Source organism: Belonocnema kinseyi, chromosome 7 (genome assembly GCF_010883055.1).
Source record: "Belonocnema kinseyi isolate 2016_QV_RU_SX_M_011 chromosome 7, B_treatae_v1, whole genome shotgun sequence".
NCBI classification, from domain to species: Eukaryota; Metazoa; Arthropoda; class Insecta; order Hymenoptera; family Cynipidae; genus Belonocnema; species Belonocnema kinseyi.
In genome coordinates, this window is record NC_046663.1 from 14,055,262 (window position 1) to 14,076,514 (window position 21,253).

General features: G+C 32.1%; 1 protein-coding gene across 1 annotated transcript; it reads right to left on the reverse strand.

Moving 5' to 3' along the window:
- Positions 1-577: 577 nt before the first annotated feature.
- On the reverse strand, positions 578-19,101 carry LOC117177442. Its single transcript, XM_033368127.1, has 2 exons — positions 19,005-19,101; positions 578-982 (listed from the first exon to the last, which is right to left on the reverse strand). Exons 1-2 carry the CDS (start codon positions 19,057-19,059, stop codon positions 618-620), a joined length of 420 nt encoding a protein of 139 aa, XP_033224018.1. The 5' UTR covers positions 19,060-19,101; the 3' UTR covers positions 578-617.
- Positions 19,102-21,253: the final 2,152 nt, after the last annotated feature.

Genomic DNA, 21,253 nt, shown 5'->3' on the forward strand with positions numbered 1-21,253 from the left:
TGCTACATTAGGCAGTCACGATATTGTTGTAGCCACAGCGACTCCCAGAATAAAAAATTTGTAATTAAATTTGTTTTCAGATCTGAAGAAGTAATTTGAAAAAGTAATCTGAAGAAGTGAGTAATTTTTCTTATCAGGATGAAGTCTTCCAAGCAGATAAGAAGAGTTCTTAAAAAAAATTCAACCTAAGGTGTACTGATTATTTATTATAACCACAGACGGAAATAATATAACAAATAACGTGATATATTATCACTACTTGCACCCAGAGAACTTTAAGTTATGTTGCAACTAGTTAGCTTGGAATTTAGTTGGTCTTATAAATTAATTGTAGTAATTGTTAGTTTTGAATATTTAATTATTCTCATCTAAAAGATTAACATTTTTCATCTAATTTAAAATTGAATACAAAATATTTCTTGAAAATATAAACAGAATGTGAATCCTATGGGTCAACATTTAAACACCAAAAAGAAATAAGTGGCTTTCTTACAGCCAACTTAAATTTCATAAACCAATTAGGTAAATAAATTGTCGAATGCGAAAATGTATTATTAGTTGCGAACACATGTAAAATGTTATTGTCTGTCAATATTCCATACAATTACAGCGAATCCTTACCACCCATTTGGATGTTTTTCTAAGAAAAGTTCTTCTTGAAGAGTAAGTTCTCTAGTCGGGTAGTCTGGACCTTCCATTTTAATTGACCCCATGTTGCCGTTTGCTAGTAATATTCTACGAAGACGATTATTTTCGTAAAATCCAAAGATTTCACGATTGCTGTTTTTTTGTACTTGATATAGTATGCCTGTTGGTATTCGAGCACATTCATTTACGATCATATTCGGGTCACCTCCGATTACATATGGGGTTATTTTATTGTAGCGAAGAACTTTATTAGCAGGAAATACGAAGGAGCTCGATCGAAGACCTTGTAGGGTTTTAGGACGTCGTTCGAATAAGTTGAACGGTAAACTTAATTCTGTAAGAGAAAATAAAAATGTACGAATTTTAATACATTAAATATAATATTATTTTAATTTTGCATTTAATATTGCTAAAAAAACACAGGCACAATGCGTGCAGTTATTGCCTTTTCTTCTCACGCAATTTATAAATGAAGTTATAAAATCAGTATGATTACAAAATTTCTGAAATTCATAGAATGTGGATGATTCTTTCAAAAGAATCATTTAACAGGAAAGAAATATTTAATGACAAAATACTTATGTTACGGGGCATTAATAAATAAATCTACAAATTTTGGGTTATTTTATTCCTCTTCATTTATTCAAAATAAGGGAAATGGACTGCAAGTCAAAATATATGGAAATTTTCACTGAAATATGTCAAATTTCTACCAAAAAAGGATCTTATAACCCAAAAAGACGAATCTTCAACAACAATAAATGTATTTGTAACCAAACAGTTTTATTAATAACCAAATAGTATTCTGAATTTTCTACCATAAAAGATCAATTTTCAATAACAAAAGAATGAAGTTTTACCAAAGCAGTTGAATTTTCCACCAAAAAAGGTAACCTGATCAAAATACTTAACTTTTGAACATACAATGATGTACTTCAAAAAAATTCTGAAACTTTCAAACAAAATTCTAAAGACACAAGAAAACTATTACATTTTAGACTAGTCGGTATAATTTTACGAAAAACAAGTTATTTGTCCACAAAAGGTTAAATTTTTATACGAAAAATAGTTTACGGTTAAAAAAAGTTAAATTTTTAAGTAAAAATATATTTCTTGTGATTTTGGAAATTCAATCTTTTTAAATTGTTTAAAATTCTGAATAAGATAATCCTCTTTCTGCTAAAAACCTAAATGACCAGTATTTATTTGAATAGATTACACTAAATTACACCGTAATTTAATTATGCATCTTTTAAGCTAGTTATAGGATAAAAATTGCTTATACGAAAAATAAAGATTTTTATGATGTTAAGAGTTTTAATAATATTATTAGTAATATCTCGTGAAAGGAAAAGAACACTCTTTTATTTAAAGAAAGTTGTAAATTTACCAACAAAAATTTAAATACTAGCTTTTCTGATTAAAATTTTTGCTAACCTTCCTTCTTAACAATTTTTAAAAAATGGTAAAATAAAAAAAAACCATGATTTTTTCAAAAGATATCCTTCCATCCAACCGTGTTGTTTTTAGTTTTAAATAATATAATAATCAATGAATATAGCTATTACTTGGACAAAAATCTTAACTAATTGCTTTAACGATTGTAGTTTTCGTTTTACTTTTCAATGACAAATTTTATTTATTTTGTTTGAATCTTGTTGTCTCTCTTATTTTTACATTATATTCATATCATTAAAATTGATTTTAAAAAGCTGGAAACGGGTTAATCTTATGAAAGTTTCCTTTACAGTATTCAGTCCATATTTATTTTCTTAATTTTATATCATCACATTTTTTTTATTTCTTGGTAAAGATTTTGATTTTTAGATTTTTTAACTTCTGGAATTTTTAGGATTGGTTTTCGCATTCGTTCTTTTAAAAAATTTCCATTTTCTAACTTATAACTCCGAACTTCGTTGAATGATTAAATTAAAAAAAATTATTCGGTTTATTATATAAATTGGAATTTAAACATTTAAAATCTTATTTTTGTAAATTTCTTGTTAGGAGGGGGAGCTAGGGCCCGCCCCTTAACTCCCACTCATTGCCTCCCTTTCCTCATTTCTCCTCATTGCTATCTCGCTTCCTCTCATTTTCTCTCTGCATCCCTCATTTCCCCTCCTCACTCATCTTTTTAACATTTCTTTCACATCCCCTACCCAAACTCTTCTACATTTTGCTCAGTTCCCCTCATTATTCTTATTTTCCACACTCTTCCTTTCCTCACCTCAGTCGCCGTTAAACTCATAACTCTCCTGCAAATGTACTTACCTATTCTTGCCGAATTTCCCATTCTCGCATTTCCCCTCCATTTCTATAATTTTCCCCAGCTGTTTTTCCCCTAGCTTTCCCTCGCCCCACCCTTTCAGTAATGTCGCCTAAGCCATCACCCCTCCCTACCCGCCCTCAATTCACTCATTTCACCATTCATCTCACCCCTTAATCTCTCGCCATTTCCCCCCATCTCCTAATTTCGCACCCACCTCTCATTTTCTCGCTTTTTATCCTGAATCACGTCTACTTATTTCACGTTCCACACTTCCCCTCACGCTTCCTTCCCTAATGTCCCCTGACTGCCGTTTTTATTCATCAACTTTTACTCAATTCCAATTCAATCACTCAAACTCCACCCCTTCGCTTACGTTCCACTCCTTTTACTCATTTCCCATAATTTCCTCCTTCTACTCTACCATTCACTCATTTCCTTCCCTAAAATTCCTAATTTCCCCTCCACAACTCTCATTTTACCTTATTTCCACTTACTTCTTTTCTTACACTTACTATACCATCACTTTCCTTCACATCCCCTCCTTCTGAAAATGCACGACAAATATACACATGCCTGAAACTATAAGGTTTTCAGCACAGTACAATGAAACCTTAAAAATATATTATTGTGGAAAATATTTTTCAAATAAATTCTTTTTTTTGTGCAAGTTATTAGTTTTCTAAGTGAAAATTATATTTTTATTTGAAATTGAATCATCATTTATATTATTTTGGTTCCTAAAATTATTAAAAACTGCGTTTTTGAAGATCTGGTTTTTGAAACCAAAAATACCTTTAACCAGCAATCTTATGTAAATTGGGATTATATTCCAAACTAAGATTGGTTTTCAATAAATTTGATCAATTTTTAGCATCTAAAACTAATTATTAATAGTTTACTGGTTCTTCTTTGATTTTCTTTTAATGTTTTTTCATCATTTTCTTTAGAAATTATTTTTGTAGATTACTGCAATTAAATTTTAGTACCCACTTTAAGGACTAGTTGCACTTCCGCATTCTAGAACGGAATATAGAATATTTTCTCAGGATTAAAGGGATCCAGCCACTTACGTTTGAATGACGTTCTACGATGCGGTGCGCAGTGTGGGAAAAAACCTTTTTTTAGACAAAAATCGACCAACAATGCAATTTTTAAAGGATTTGGATGTTTTTTTAAAGAAATGCCTGTAAGACTTCCAGGTATAACCAGTAACTTTAGAAATTTTATTTCGAATCAACGAAAATTTATTATTTAACAAAAAAGTTACAACTTTTGGTTGCTAAATTTTCCGTGATACAATTTATTAAAAGACTTTCAAATTTATTAAGAAAGGTGATAAATCAATATAATAACTAACTAAAAATAATTTTCATTCGGTAACAGTAACAACACAATTTTTTAATAATGTTAGAGACAAATTAATTTACAAGTCATTTTTTCATGCTTCGCAATGATTAGTTTAATTTTTTAAACAATTTTTAAAAACAAGTGCACATTTCAACTCTTCTTTCATGAATAGGAATAATGTTTTTTGCGGAATAGACTGGAAATGTCTTGCCAAAGAAACCTTGCCGTGATATTTTTTGCAGCGAACAAAAAGTGCTCATTTCTTAAACACTTATTATAAACAAATGCAAATTTCGACCATTTTTTCATTAAAAGGCTTGATTTTTGTTTATGCTATCAATTCAAAATGTCTTTCAAAAGACTCTTTGCTATAGTATTCTCAATTGTGACAGTAAGTAAAAATCGAGCACACTCCTTGAAGATTGTCATACTCGCAGCCATTTTTTACTTATTTGTCCCTGAAAAGGGCTGTTTTTTGGATGGGCATTCGTGCTTCAGTGAGTGAGAATTAAATAAAATCTACTTTTTGACATTTTGATTGTGGATCACTATTCCAAATGATGTAACATATGTTCTGATTTCTTATTCTGTATCCGATGTTAAAAACTACTTCGAAGGTTTCCCTCAATATCTCCGTAGAAACACACAGTCTTTTTATAAAAGTATTCTTTGAACCAAAATAAAACAAATGAAGCAAACAAAATCCGGTACGATTTGAAGTTACAGCTGCACTTATGTGACATCATTTGGAATAGTGATCAACAATCAAAATGTAACAAAGAAGATTTTGTTTTCGATACTATTAAGGCCACGTTTTCTTTTGATGACTTTTAGTTAATGACTATAAGAACAAAATTGGTTGACTCTTTTATGTTCCAAATCATGCTCAATTCTTAGAAGCATAGTTTAAGTTACCTTTACCTTGTCCACCTATCCAAACAAAAGGTTTGACTAATGTTCTAAAAAGAGGAAGACCAGGATTAGCATTTGAAGATGGATCCGAAAGACTGATATCGAATCTGGGTTACAGCAGCTTGATGAGGAGGATTATGGCGAGATTAAATTGCAAAGAATCTTAGCGATCTAAGTTGATTTAGGTCTGTCGAAAAGGAAATACAAAAGGCTAAGAACGTACAATGAAGAAGTAACTGGCGAAGATTCATGTTCTCCGTATTTGAATTGAAAGCAGATGACGGTATTATTTGGACAAACAAAACACTTTCATCTATTAATTTCCGTATGACAATCAAATTTAGTTTCCTTAAAGAAACTGATTCTCTTGTAAAGAAAGGGAGCAGCTATCACATCAAGCTGCTAAAAAAAGTTCATACCTATACCATTGATGTCAACGGAATGAGTTTTGATACCAGCTTTGACATGCAGTGTACGATGATTGATGGAAAGGTGTGTAATATTTTTACTGACCAGAAAACACCTTCTCGCTTTAATATTTCTGGAGTTGGATCAAACCATGTTAACAACTTATCATATGTATCAAATTTCATGCAATGTGGCACACTATACATTTGGTCTCTTGACGTTGCATGCCTGGATTCGTGTTTTGGAATATTTTTTACATGTATCCTAATATATGGATTGTTAAAAGTTTTCCGCAGGAAACAAGAAAGAAAAGGAAGTAAAAAAATTAAGAAAGGAACGTACTTAGATGCATTTAATATCCACACTGTTTTTAGCAGTTGATGTGGTAAAGCAGGGTTATGGAACATCAAATACCGGAAATGCTGCCGGTTCCTTTTTAGGGAGAACTAAATTAGTTGATAAAATAACCGGTCTCGGATCAGATCTGATCATCGGATTTCAAGATATGTGAAAAGTTATAATGTGCAAAAGAATAGTTAATTGTGCAAAATTCAAAACATTCTGTTTGGAAACCGCTGAGCTTTGTCTAACTCTCTATCCCAGATAAAAAAATTTGTTATCAGTCCATAAGTTGCTCATTTGCGGAAGTGATATAATTCAATATTTTGAGATACCAATTGGACGGTGTTCAGAAGATTCGCAAAATGGAAACAATAAAATCTTTAGAAAAGTTACAGCTTATAAAATTAGAGTGTCTGATAGACAATTGTCGAACCTAGATGTTCTTCTTCATTTTCTGCTCCACTCGGACCCTTCGATAAGCAGTTATATAAAACTAGAATCTACGAAGATGAAAGAAGAGAAGAAGATGAAAGAAGAGGGCCACATGAGTAAAAATTGGCTGAGGGCATGACATAATGCTTTTAGATATAAGTTAATAATTATTGTTATATTCACCAATAGAATTGAATACGATCACCAAGGTGACGAGAAAAATATAAGCAATCTTCATTTCTTCAAATTAGAAAAGAAACTGAGTACAGTACTATAATGCCGTAATTCATTATTTCGTAGATTCGATAAAATGCTTGCGTAACTTTCGAAGCAATAAAGTTGATTATTAACGCTTACAATCTAACATGTGAACATTTTTTCTATTTACCAAAATGATAAATATTTGCTATCGCGTGTCATGATTTATCATTAGGAAGTGTTTGCGAAAGCAGGTATTGAAACTGTATAGAGGCGGCTTACAAAGGTTTCCAACACACACAGTGAAATCGGGTTGAGGTAAAATTCTAGAAAATTTTCATCTATTTGCAATTTAAATAAGAAAATGATTTGAAATCTGCAATTTACTATCAAAGATACACATATCTGAAAAACGAATTCCTATACTTCTTTTCTTAATTTTACGTCATTTATATGATCTGTTATGTAAATCGCTTATACTCCAATTATTTGTTGAATTTACTCATTTATTATTTAAGGTAGAGTTTCTTTTTATTCATTATCGCTGATTGTAATGTCGCAATTTTTTTGAAATAATATTTAAGGAATATAGTTTGTGTGTTCAATTAGAGATTTCATTTATCACAGTAAATCAATTCCTACATCAAACTTGCTAAATGTTTCTTCAAATTTGCATCACTTGGTTTTTTAATTCATATATTTTCTACCAGTCCTTGAAAATATATTTTTTTTCGATGATTTAAATGAAGATAGGTACTAGTAATGCATATTACTGGGATAATTTTCATATAGATTGAACAAATATAAAAAATTGAGGATTGTGTTGAAAATTTGGTTTGGTTTGTTGTAATATCCTCTTCTGAAATAAATCTGCTCAATAAGGCGATATTCTCCACTACGTTCAAATAATCTCGTCATTTTTAGTGAACATTCTAGGAGTTTCGATGTCAAAATAATTACCCATAAAAATATCATTCAGAAAAATAATCGGAGAATCATAACCATGTATTCACGAATATTTTAGTGGACGACTATTCACAATGTATTTGGCTTAAGCAGATGAAGTTGGCAGAACTTCATCTGTAGGATGTTTCTCTTTTAAAATCGCTTTTACATACCCTTTAAACGATCGACTCAGTCTATCCTAATATCCTCCCATATAATGAGACGCTGGATGGGATGAATTTCCTTTCGTTTTTAAACTTTGTGATTTCTGCTTTCACTCCTTTGTGCTCGATGTCTGATAAAGCGTTTGGAAGTTCTTGATTGGCTGATTTCAAATTAACTTCATTTTCAGACCACAACTTTTTATTCCTGTCTCTTCAGGCCATAACTCTTCGTATTACCATAACCCATGAATCCCCAGGCAATAATCAGGCAATTTTTACGTTAATTGCACGAATGTTCGGTTCCTTTTCAGGAAGTCTTGCGTTATCAATAAATCAGAGACACTTCATTATAGAAGTTTATTTTCAGTCTGCATTAATTGAAGAATTGTTTTATTTTCGGATTAGAAATATCATGAGTTAATTTTTAACTTAAAAGCTTCTTCTGTTACCTTTACGAGTGTAAAACCTAAAACTGCTACTAAAAGTTCCAGTATAAGTATCGTCAACTCACGTGAAGGAGACACTTTTGCCTTTAAAGCTATTAAAACATTGCGGATAATCACACGTTAGGCCTTTAACCTCTGTCACACGTGTTTATGTTTTTTAATCTTGACCAAATAAAATAAATGAACTTTTAGTCAAAACAGAAATTCTCGCAAAGACTTTAGCCATTTTTGGGTTCATTTACAAAATTCGTTAAAAAATGCAGTAACAAACAACGTTTCTACTTTTGATATTGCTTCTTTATTTAAACATTTATCTGCGCAAAAATATTTTTTGTAGATGAAAATCAAAACGAATTCGATGAAAACATATACCGTCATTTGAATGCTTGCCAATGAAGCATCGAAGACGTAAGTTTTTATCGAACTGGGAAAAAGTGGGACCCTATGTATCAAGGGTCTTCTGCAGTTTCAGCTCCATCTGTGGGGGAGCTTTTTCGGAGTCCTCACTCGAAGTGAAGTTCCCGCAGCTACCGTATCCTGTGGGGTGCCTTGGCTTCTAATTGTGAGCTTCGCTTAGCCGTCTCTCTAATTTGTAACATGTTACGTTGCCTCTTCCTTACGCAGAGACCCGTAGCTGTTCTTCTACTGTGTCAACAAGATTATCGTTATCGTTGTCAGAATTTCGAGTTGCTCCTGACGATTTTCCGCTCAAATTCTAGTCCGCTTTTGGCCGTGGATTGAAAGAGGATCTTGAACGGGAGCCACTTTTCAGTTTAGTTCACTTTGGTTTGCGTTTTGCTTATTCAGGTCCCACGAAAAACTAGAGAAATAAGCAAAACCGTCTGCATATCACGGCTGCTGAGGACGCGTATACATACAGTAGGATTTAACCTGATACCCCAAAGTCTCTGTTAAGACGCCTCCTTTATGGCCCAAGTTTGTCAGCCTATACTAAAGAGAGATGGCCGTGATGTTTAAGGAATTGCGAACTGTGGCATTATTCACACCTTGACACAGTGGTCAAATCATAGCTCGATTGCATGAAAATTCAAGGCCTCGATATTCCAGGAGGCTTTTATATTACACACTGGAAGGATAGTTCCTTAGTTCATGTCCTAAAGACTAGACTCCATCAGTTACCCAGATTAAATACACCTTGCGATGCAGGCTCTATAAATAACCTATTTCAAATCTATAGTCTGATGAGAGACCATAGTATCAGCGATCTTTATTTTTTCGGAAATAGAAAATAAACTTCGCACAAAATATTCGGCTATATATGCTATGGACTTTGTCACATAGATTATAGAAATAAAGTCGTTTTCACCTATGTGTGTTTTACAAGTCTGTTATGGGGAAAAAAACTAACACCTGCTAACTGGGATGGAAATGTAAAAAAAGTGTGATGCAGTTTAGCTACTTAGTTTAAAAGAGGCCCTAAGCTATTCTCCTCACACCTTTCATGCATATATGCAAAATTTGCGCGGCTTTGCCCATCCCGTAATATAACTCAGCTTGGCTTTCGTTTGTCGGCAGCCTTGTATTTATCCCAAGAATTCCCGGTGGTTTGTTTAGATCCAGCTTTTGATAGTTGACTTTGAGTCAACTTTGATAGTTGACTTTGATAGTTGGCTTTGGGTAGTTTGATAGATAACGCTTTTGTAAGTTGACGTTGACTTTTGATAGCTGACGACAGTTGTTTTAAAGGACCTGCTACAGAATGCGGCGCATCCGGGTCAGCGATGGGTTGAGTTGGACAGAATCCACAAGTCTGAGACGAAATCCACATTGCATCGCTTTTCGGTGAAAAAAAGAAGGGTTACCCTAGCCATCCTCAATTCTCTCGATTCCTCAATTTTCTCAAACCAGGATTGCGAAGTCGCATGTCCAGTCAGTAACCAAGAACGAAAGTGACATGATGGAGGTTAAAAATAATTGAACGAAGAGTAGATTTCATACCTAAAACGCTTATTGATGAATCTCTGAATTATTTTAAGCATTTAGGTTTCTTTATATACAGAAAACGACCAAAGCTAACAACGGGCTCTAAATCACAAGACAGAAGTCGCAGCGTCATTATCGGGAAAACTATGAACTAAAAGTAATCGTTGAATGAAAGTATAAATTGATTTCCGTGACAGTATTCGCGAGATTTTGACATACATATAATAAGTATTATTAAAACCACAGTTTTCTGCACTAAATCCTAAAACTGAAATCGGAATTGTAGTTTTCACCGGGCCCACGACTACAGTCCGCCTAGTAGAGGGACTGTGAAATAAATATTTACCAACTAAAACTATGAACTATTTTCTATAAACGAGTAATAATAACGTAGCTAAACTATAGTATTGTTGCACTGAATTTAAATTACAAGCTTCATGAAACTTTAACGAGAGAAAGTTTAATGAATCTCGGAAAGTTTCTAACTTCGGTTTTGAGCAGGCAATTCAAAATTCAAGATGTGAATGGGATATAGAATTGCTGTAGAATAACTGTATACGTTGATTTTACAATTTTCATAACTCGGTGGTCGCTCGTTGCACAGTAAAATCTCGAAGTTGAAGTTTAATTGATAATTTATCCAATGACCGTTGAGACCACTTTCGCAATATGGCGTTGCTCGGTGTTTATGTAGAACTGATTCAGCCGAGTTCGTGAGGTCAGGGTTGTGTTCGGAGGTGTTACGTCTTTCTGACATAGCATTCGCAGGGTGACAAAGATACTGACATACTGCGGGAGTCTTAATTGGCCTAACTTTGAATTTGACCATAGCCAGTAATTCTGGAGGTGGAATAGTTACTGGACTGGTCTTAGGTGGCCATACCATGGAGTGGTCAGTAGGTATGACGACGTCACACCTCGATGACAAAGTAGAGAGAGAGAGAGAGAAAGAAAGAAAGATAGAGAGTTGTGAAGCGACGACCGAGTGAAGAACGCCCTCGCTAAGAAGTTTGGGGCCCGCCATCTCGTGTTGGGATCGGAAACTAAAGGCGTAGGATATCAGGATAATAGATGGCAGTAGGTACCTTAACCCGGGGTGCGTTAGTGGCTTCTGGCAGAATTCAATATGAAGACTAATTCCTTGTTTCCGTAGTGTTGTTTTTCTTTTCAGATTTTTGACAGGTTGAGATTAGTTACATAAAAACAGATGCATACCAGAAAAATCAATAATCAAGTACTAAAAATTTTAATAAGTGCTCCTGGCCGAGGTGACTTCCGCTCTTGGTCGCCATGTCATTTGTCGATTGAGCTGTTTAAATTGGAACTAGGTTAAAGTGACTAAAAGTGAAATGGTATTTGGTGGTCAAATGTGTACATATAAATTTTTTCATTACGTGACAAAAATAAGTTTTATAATATGTGTATATAAAAAATGTAATCTATTACATCGATTTACAATTGATTTTATGAATTTTTAATACAATCATTATTATATAAGGGCAATATAAATCATTTTAGGCTACACTTTGGGGTTAAATTAGTTTTTGTTTTGCACAATACGTCGAAAAAATTTTTTTGGACATAAAATAATATAAAACTAATAAGGCCACTTGCACCCATTATGTTTGCTTTCAAAACCAATAGGAATCGAACCAAAAAAATTGCGTGGTAGAATTAAAACATTATTCTTATCAATTATAATGGTCAGGGCTGCATGTAAATAGTAAAATGAATCGAATAATTCAGGCAAACAAATTTTTTTTAGTTTAGTATACGAAAAAAGAAAGAAAAAAATTATTTGTAACTTGTTGTATCGGGGTTTTTTCATAGATAAAGAATACTTCTAATCTTATATGAGAGAACTCAGAATGTTTTATTTTAGAACAAGATTAAGTCATCACCGAGCCTAAAACAAATTAAACAAAAAAGATTTTAAAGCATTTTGACTGTTTGTATGCCTTTGCAAAGTACGAATATAAGCTTTTATTTTGACTCTCTGACCAGTCTCAGTTTTAAATTCATTTATTTTGAGCCCGAGCATCAGTGCTCCTAACCATAGAAAAACAATAAGAATTGAACAATATCTTTCAATTATTGTTAAATGTTTTAAGGGAGCATTTATTGGAGAGAACCTGTTTTCAGATATTTTTTCATTAACTTTAATGACTCATAGGAAAATAATTGCTTAATTTATAATTTGAAAATCAAACTAACTCACGAAGCCTCTGGCCGGCTTGTATAGCTCATTCAGGATGAAGAATTTCAAACTGATCCGCCAGAAATCTTTAACAGTATTGAAGGTCTTCTTGCCATTCGTTAGATAGACGCCATTTACCCCTGATTATTTTAAAAGACAGAACGAGCCTTTAGCCCATTCTACCTCCTTGTTATTGAGAAACTTTGCGGCTAAACTCCAATCAGCCTTCTCCTTCTCTTGACCCCATCCTTTTACCTCTTCGTCCTTCTTCTTTTTACTAAGTTTCTCTAGGTAGGTCTTTCGCTATTTTCCTTATTTTCTAGACTTAATTTTGCTTTTAGTTCAACTGTTTTTATATGATATAGTCAGAGTCTTTCGCAGAAAATCCGCTGGATTCAATAAAGACTCTCCAGCCAACTACCTTGATATTAAGTTCATCGGTGGATTTAAGTAAATCAAGGTGCTCACTCCAGTTTTTAATATTAAATGTGGGCCCACCACAACTATTGAGCATGTTTACCTCAGTACTCTACCATATCGCATGGTGAGAGTTTGAATCACGACCCCACAGAAGCGAAATTCTATTCTTATGGCTGTGCCAAATTATAGTTTCGACCTCTCTGGATGGCGGAAGTATCTCAGCGTCGCCCGAAAAATAAACCGAGGCGACAAACAACTCAAATCTTTCCCCGCCTCTGCCCCTAAGCCTCACCTGAATAGCGGTGCGATTCCTAAATGAAATTTTAGGCACCAAGGACACATCTATACCCCTGACGGTTATGCATACCCTGGGTGTTTTATCGCGTGGCCTCTCACATTAGAGCCAAACTCTGGCAAACCACTTATCCTTCGTATGTATAACTAGGGTTTTTAGATTAGGGCAAGCTCTGTCTCCACCACTGATATGCAACTGGCTAGAGCCGCCGAAGCATCTTTGCTCTGGTGCAATTCAAGCTGCATTATGGCGATTCCCGTCTCAGCTAATGAAAGAGTAATTCGGGACAGCTACGGACACTTCTTGTATTTTTACCGATCCTAGTTAAATCACACAGGACGTAAACCTATCAGTTCCTACATTGGGTCGAGAAGGCCAACAACTGGTACCTATATTCTACCCTTCGGCCTGGATTCCTGCCTGTCGGTATACAAATTTCACAAATCAGGCTGTGAGTCAGTTCTGTTAACTTTGTGGTACTTTTGTAGAAACGCCGTAACTTTGATTCCAAGCTTAGTTCCTCCTTGAACCAATACATTGGAGTTTTCTCTACCATTCAGTCGCACGACTAAATATATATGGGCTTTTCTACGATGCCCCGCGACTTGATGAAGATACCTTGGAATTTTTCTACGCATCCCTGACAGGGTAACGCGTCAATCTCTTTAAAGATTTCGTCCCTCAGCCTGTCAAACTCTTCGAGAGTGAGGCAGGCCTTGGGATAATCTGACGCTTTTACTACTACCACCAGAGCGTTTTCAACTATCTGCGCGAAAGTAGGACGATGTGTAGCTAGGGCCTTCTACCGTTTTCGCATCATGTTTAATGAATTTTCTCTAGGCTCCTTGCTTTAGGTGCAGTATCCGCAGGTGCTGCCTGCTGTAGGGTGCCCTGGCTCCTGTTTGCGAGCCGCACTTTTACAGTATCTCATTTTTTGTATCCCACTACCTTGCCTCATCCTTACGGAGAGATCCGTTAGCTGTTTTTCCACCATGTGAAGAATATTATCACCAACGTGGTCAGAACTCCGCACCACTCCTGGTGGGCTACCTCCAGAATGCCATTCACCTTTGGCGGTGGGTTAGAAGAGGATCCCGAAACGCGCCCCTCATTTGTTGTTTGCTCATTCTGATCCTAACAGAAGTATAGCACTGCTTGCAGGGGTGTATCTACATATTACAAGACTCAATCCAGTGTCATGAAAGCTGAAAACGCTCTTGGGCTTGAGAATTCTAGATCTCGATAATTCAAAAGGGCTTGCTATTGTCCGCTGGAAGATTTCCAAGGGAAGTTAAACTTTACGATGCAAGCTCCACGGATCATCTGATCCAGATCTGTAGTCTGATGAGACCCTCAAGCCCTCTCATCATCTTGAAGATCTTGCGATTCCCAGAAAGATTTGATTAAGCTTGAAATTACTTTTTTTTAAATTCAATTTTCATGAATAAACATAAGAAAAAAAAATTTCAAAAAGAAATAAATAATGGTTTGTTACATTCGGCACAAGAAATTGTGTACATAATATTATGCTATACATACTGTAGTTATTGTCACACAGATTATATAAATGAAACTTGTACTTCTGATATGTTTTTATTATTTACATATAAGGATTATTAGGATGAATAGATCCAAACTCATGTGAAGGGTAGTTTAAAATAAATTCAATTAAAGCTATATTAATTGTTTATTATAAGCTCAAGCGTAAGTGAAATAACAACCAAATATTATTATTATCAATATTGCAGCCGCGAGAACTGCAAGATACGCTAAAAATAGTTAGTTTAGTATTCTTGAAAAGGAGAACTTATCAGATTGACTATTCGGCTAAAATATGCACACAAAACTAATAGATAGAATACTATTCTCAAAATAAAATATTAAAAATTCAATAGCATCTTTACAAAATAAATTCGCACTTTCCGCGAAATCTACTATTGGCGAACACAAGTTCAATATTATTAATAACTAATATTCTGAAGGAGCGCTGTGAATGTTTACCAACCATTTATATTTTTGCTTAAGCATTCTTGTTCATCAAGAGTGAGTTTCCTGGTCGGGTAGCCAGATTTTTTAATGTTAATTGTGCCGATGCTTATAAGGGCTTTCGTTAAAAATATTCTGTGAAGCTGATCAGGTTTATCAACAAAATAAAATCCAAAGACATCGCCATGCTTGTTCTTTTGTACTTGACATAGTACTGATGGTATCCGAGTAACCTTAGTTTGCCTGCCAATTTGGCCATTTGCATCTGCTTGTTCAGTTATTTCATGGTACCAAAGATTTTTATTAGCAGGAAACGTGAAGGAGCCCGGTCGAAGGCCTTGCAAAGTTTCAGGACGTGGGCCGGATTTCTTTTGCGGCGAACCTAATTCTGCAATAGAAAATGAAACTTTATAAATTTTACTATCTAAAATAAAGCATCATTCCAATTTTTAATTTAATATCTCTAAAAAAAAATCAATTCTTGTCAGTATAAATACAACATTTTCTCAATTGAAATTTTCACCAAAAATAGGTGGTTTGTCAGCCAAAACAGACTTTTTCGAAAAAAGATCTTTCAACCGAAAAAAATATTGGCAGAACCTGATCATTTACACATCTTCAAGACTATTGTCTGGACGATTAGTCTGACCAGTAGTCTAACAATTAGTCTGGAAGATGTCAAAATTATGAGATTCGGCCTATATTTATTTATAACTTAAAATTTTCCCAGACGTAACAAAGAAAACATTTATTTCTTCCTAAAAACAAAAAATACAAATTTACGACAACAAAAAATAATTTTGTAACCAAACAGCTGCATTATTAACTAAATAGTAGAAGCTTCAAAAAGAAAAAGAATACAATAAAAAAGGATGATTTTTAAATAAAATTTTTTGCTTTTCTATTATCAAATTTAATTTTTAATACGAAAGACTTAATTTTAAACAAAGAAGTTAACTTTTTGACCCAAAATTCCAAATTCGAAATTCCAAATTTTTAGTTATAAAATAAATAAACTTCTTACAAAAACTGGAATAATTACAAGTTTAAAATAAAAAATTGCTCGAAACGTAATTTTTTAAATATTTTAAATTCGCAGTTATAATTTATGTTAAGCTCTGAAAGTTAAAAATTTAGAGTGGAGTTAGTTTAATAATTCGGTCTTATATTGCTAATTTTATTCTCACGATGAATTAAGTATTGTAGAAAAAATTATCAACGTAGATTCAGATAACAGTTAATAATAATAATCACTATTTTTCAATATTTTTACCTATTTACGACAAAACTTGAGTTGAAAATTTATCTTGAATTTGCACTAACTTCTCTTCTTTTTAAAATAATATTAGCATATCAAGATTCTGGTTTGGAAATTTCAATCATTATTGTTTTGATAACTATTAGCTTTGTAACCTGTATATGTTACAAATAATATTTCCAATCGATTATAATTTTTTTGGTCTATACAATAATCTGCACAATTTTTTCCTGGCCTGAAAATACTGATCTGATTTTTGAAATCCCTTAATCTAAAATATGAAACCTTTTTGATTATTAGTTTTTATATTTTAAAGAAGGTGCTATGTATTACATTTTTTACAGACCATTTTAGTCTGAAAAGACGTTAAGCATTTCTGTTATTCTCTGATGAACAAAACTTCTGATTACCAGTAGTTTGCTTTTATTTTCAGCTACAAGAGAAGATTCCTTTTACAGAAATACACGCTTTATTTTGCAAGTGTTTCAAGTCAAATTTTCTAAAGAATCTTTATTATTATCCGAGAATAACAGAAATTCTTAACGTTTTTTCAGACTATAATCTTCTACTTTCAATAAATCTTTGTCTGGAAAAAGATTTTCTCCTTCGCTCTTCTGGGAAACGAACCACACAAATTTTGATTGTCGGTTCGGTGATTTCCCCTTAAGCTACTTAGTAGCTTCAGGGAAAAGCATCCGACCGGCAATCGAAATTTATGTTTTTCGATTCCCAGCAGAGCGAAGAAAAAGTTTTCCAGAAAAAAGTTATATTTTATACTTAAAAATAACCTTAATATTTCTTATTTAGAAATTTGTCATATTATATAGAAAATAAGAATAACATAAATTTTTCAACTTTTTGGAAATTACTGAATTTTCGCATATTTTTATTTTTATTAAAAGAATAAGAAAGCGGTTTTGTCAATCTTGTCAATATGCTGTGTCACCTCTAACTACATACTGTTATTCCTAATAGAAACACAAGAATGATTTACAAAACCTAATCTTTTTTACCTTGTTTTTTTTCGGCTAGTGTTTATTACCTTGCGATTAAAATAACTAAAGGGATAATGAATATATTTTTCAAATCGATTTTACTAAAATACACTTGTGATTTTTTCCATTCCATTATTGAGTTCCAAAAATTAGATTTTTATTATTTAAGCCCTCAATTAATTCTAAAGGACGGACTTTCCCATTGCAACATTTTTAATAATAACAGTTTTTCAGAATATAAAGTTATGAATAGAATCATTATGTTCAAAATAATCTATTATTTTGACGATTCGTAGTTAAAGTTTTTTAAAATCTTTCCTTTTACCAATTGTTGAGAAATTTAAAATTTTTAATAGACGATGCCTTTTTTCATCAAGGCTTTCTTCACAACTGTGCTGATTTTAGTTTTAAATACTCAAATAAACCTTCAATATTGTTATTATTATCGAAACATTTTTTCTCAAAAAATTGTTTTAACGTTTTAAGACACAGAAACACTTATAGTCAATATTGAAAATAGGAAAATGATAAAGAATTCTTTCTTCAAACAACATGTAATCATTAAATCAAATTCCACTACGTTTAAAAAATTGGTAAAAGCCACAGTAAAAAAGATATAATTGCAAAAAAATATTGTAGGAATAAAGTTTTTTGCAATTTTTAAAATTGCATGAATTTGGATTCCAAATATAAAAAACAAATTTAAATTCCAAATATAAAAATTCAAAAACCCTACTCAAATTTTGAAAATGAGTTAATTTTTATGAAAGTCATGAATTTGACCTTGAAGTTTACATGCATCCAGTTTAAATTAAGGTCGCCATTAAATGCGCCTTGTAGAAACACATAACTTCTATTGACATGAAATTTTTTCAAAAGATGCTGTTATCAGATATGTTCGGTCCTTGCTTAAGTTGGACTGACCTTAGAGTGACCTTCAAGGTTAAATTAAACCCATGATCTTTATATGTACTTTAACGTGCAATTTCTCCTTCTACTGTTTTCCATTTTTATAAAGGGGGTTTTCCAGTTTAAAAAAAGAAATAAGATTTTGAGATGAACCTTAAGGTCATCGTCAAGGTCAAGTTAAACGTTACCATAAAATTTATTCTTAAAAGTAACCTAAAAAATGACCTTGATCTCAATGAAATATATTTAACTTGAAGAAATATTTGGGGGCGCTGAAAATTTGCGGACGCCGTGTATTTAAATAATTATTATTGTATTCGCTAAAATAAATATAAATTATAAGCAAGGTAATGAGCAGAATTTAAGTAAGGTGAACTTCTTCCAGGTTTTCAAAGAAATTGACTTTTATCAATAAGGGTCCAAAACGATTATTTATACTAAAAATAAAGCGAACTATTGGAATTTTTAATCTGGTATTCAATGAAATAATCTTTATAACTTCTAGTCGCCTGCTGTGCTTGATAGAGAGATTGATCAGCGACTTGGGACAAAGCAATTGAAAAATGTGTAGGTTGGTGTGCAAGAAAAGTAAAGAAGCAAATATTCTTCGATCAAATTGTTGCATTGACTTGTTGGTTAGCCTGATTAAATTAATAATTAAGAATTGTAAATGTGTCAATTAACAATTATATTATTTAAAATTTTAAAAATAAAGTAATCTTTGAAAAAGTAACGTCAAGGTAATATACAGATAAGTAAGAACAAATGCAGATAGAGTTTTAAAGAAATACCGATTGAGATAAGATTCAGATTCCATAAAAAAAAGTTTTTTTTGCAGAAAGGTGAAAAAGTTACCTGAAAATATATTTATAATTATTATTTTATTTACCAATAGAATTAAAGATAATCACCAATGTGACAATCAGAGTAAATGCGATCTTCATTTTATCCAAGTAATGAAGAAACTGAGCAATGCACGTATTGATATGTACATGCTACATTCCTTAGCACATCGATCATAAAAATCAAGGTTGTCCCTCTAAAATATTAGTATTTTATATGTCTGTTACTAAAAAAAATTCACTAATACAGCTTATACTATTTTGGAATATCATTGTTTTTTGTATTTTTCAAAAATATCAAATATTTGCCATCTTGCGACAAAGATTATTACCAGGAAGTGTTATCAAGGCTCGTCTCAAAACTTCCTAGCAGTGACTTATGAAATGTCACTACCTACACAATTATATTGTGCTAAGGCGAAATGCTGTACAATTTTAATCTCTGTACTATTTACGTTATAAAATTATTTGAGATTCTGTAATTATCATTAATGATACACGTGTCTGAAAAACGAATTCCTATATTTCATTCTTAGACTTTATGTTTATTATATCATCATTAATATAGAATATATTAATTATGTGAAATGATGGTATAAAATTAGATAAAACAGATAATATTGTTAATGCTCTAGCTTCCTATTTTAATAGTGTATATGATACAGCCAAAGTATATAATCCAGGCATTACATATAATCGCTAGGCATTATATATAATGCCTGGTCACTTCAGGCAAAGTGTATAATCGCATACTTATTATATACTTTGGCTACGCAACATATACAATCCCTATGCATTAGGTGCATAGGAGATTTGAGTTTTTGAGAAAATTAAAATCTAGTAGAATTTTTAAAACATGCATAACAAACGACTTGAATAAATCATTTTAAACATTTTTTATTTAACAACAAAGTTTTTTTGTTGTCGTAATTTTTAGAACTGTCATTTTTTTAAGGTTTTCAGATTCATGAAAAAGGGCTTTAAATCAGTGCAAGAATAGTGTGTCCACATTTATAACTGTAAAAATTTCAGTTTTGATTTTTGGTGGTCTGTACCTCCTTCCTCCTTTCCAAATTTGTTTGTTTTAGGAAAAAATAAATTCCACATTCTTTTTAAATATGAATGAACATATTTCACAATTTATAGGATGAAGAAATTGTTAAAATAAATAAGAATTGTTTAAACTATAAAAAATTATCCTGAAAAATTACTTTTATAATTCGTTAATTGTGCCCTTAACACGAAAAAAAACTCGGTAAAAATGGTTTAAACGGAAAAAATGGTTCAAATCATTAATTTCCAAATATATTAAGTTTGAAACCTCATTATTGAAAATCATCAACTGTTTAATTTATCTCGAAAAATGATAGCTTCAATTTTTACGAGTGAAAAAAAAACTTGTTTGAACAAACAGTAATTGTTTAAACAATGATAATTAGTGACAAAGTAATCGTAAATTTGACCCATTCTGTGACTAAAGCGAAATATTTGCCAGTTGATAAGAAAAATACAATAATATAATAACAAAAAATTTTAAAAGGCTATAATAATAAGGGTTCCCGATTATTCAATTAATTTTTGATTAAGACTAATACAGGATGGATGCAATTTAAGAATATTTTAAATAATTTCTGGAAAATGGATGAATTTAATAATTTTATGCATTAAATCTTGAAGAAAAATACCATAACTTTTTAGCATTATTTTAAGCCATTATTATTTAAAATAATACCCAACTGCATAAACTATTATGTTTGACTACTTGAATTATTAGCACAAACTAATTAAAATTTGAAAATAAGTTTAAAAATTCGGAAAATTCTTAATTTAAAGGGCTTTTGAAGCACATTCTAAAATATGTTTAAAAACGAATTTGGAAAAAATCAAAAGTGGATTTTTTTGAAAAATTGTGTTTCAACATTTGTTTTTAAAAAGTACAAAAATCTTTTAAAATGTTTAATTCAACATTTTTGTACGTGCGTCTTACTGTGAACAATTACAAAAAATACAATATGGTTGACGTATGATAAGCTTTAAGTTTTTTCGGCTAAATAAAAACACATCTGGTACCGACCTAACACCTTGTTTTCTGATCAAACAATGCGCTAACACATTAAATAATCACGACCCTGAATTTAGCTATACATATAGATTTGAAGATTGGGGAATTTATTTAAACAAAACTAATTGTCCAATAAAAAAAATAAAAACATATCTGAATTCAGCTCAGCCATACCCTAAGTGATTTTCAAATTATGCAAAAATAATTATTTTAAAACAATTTTATTGTTATAAA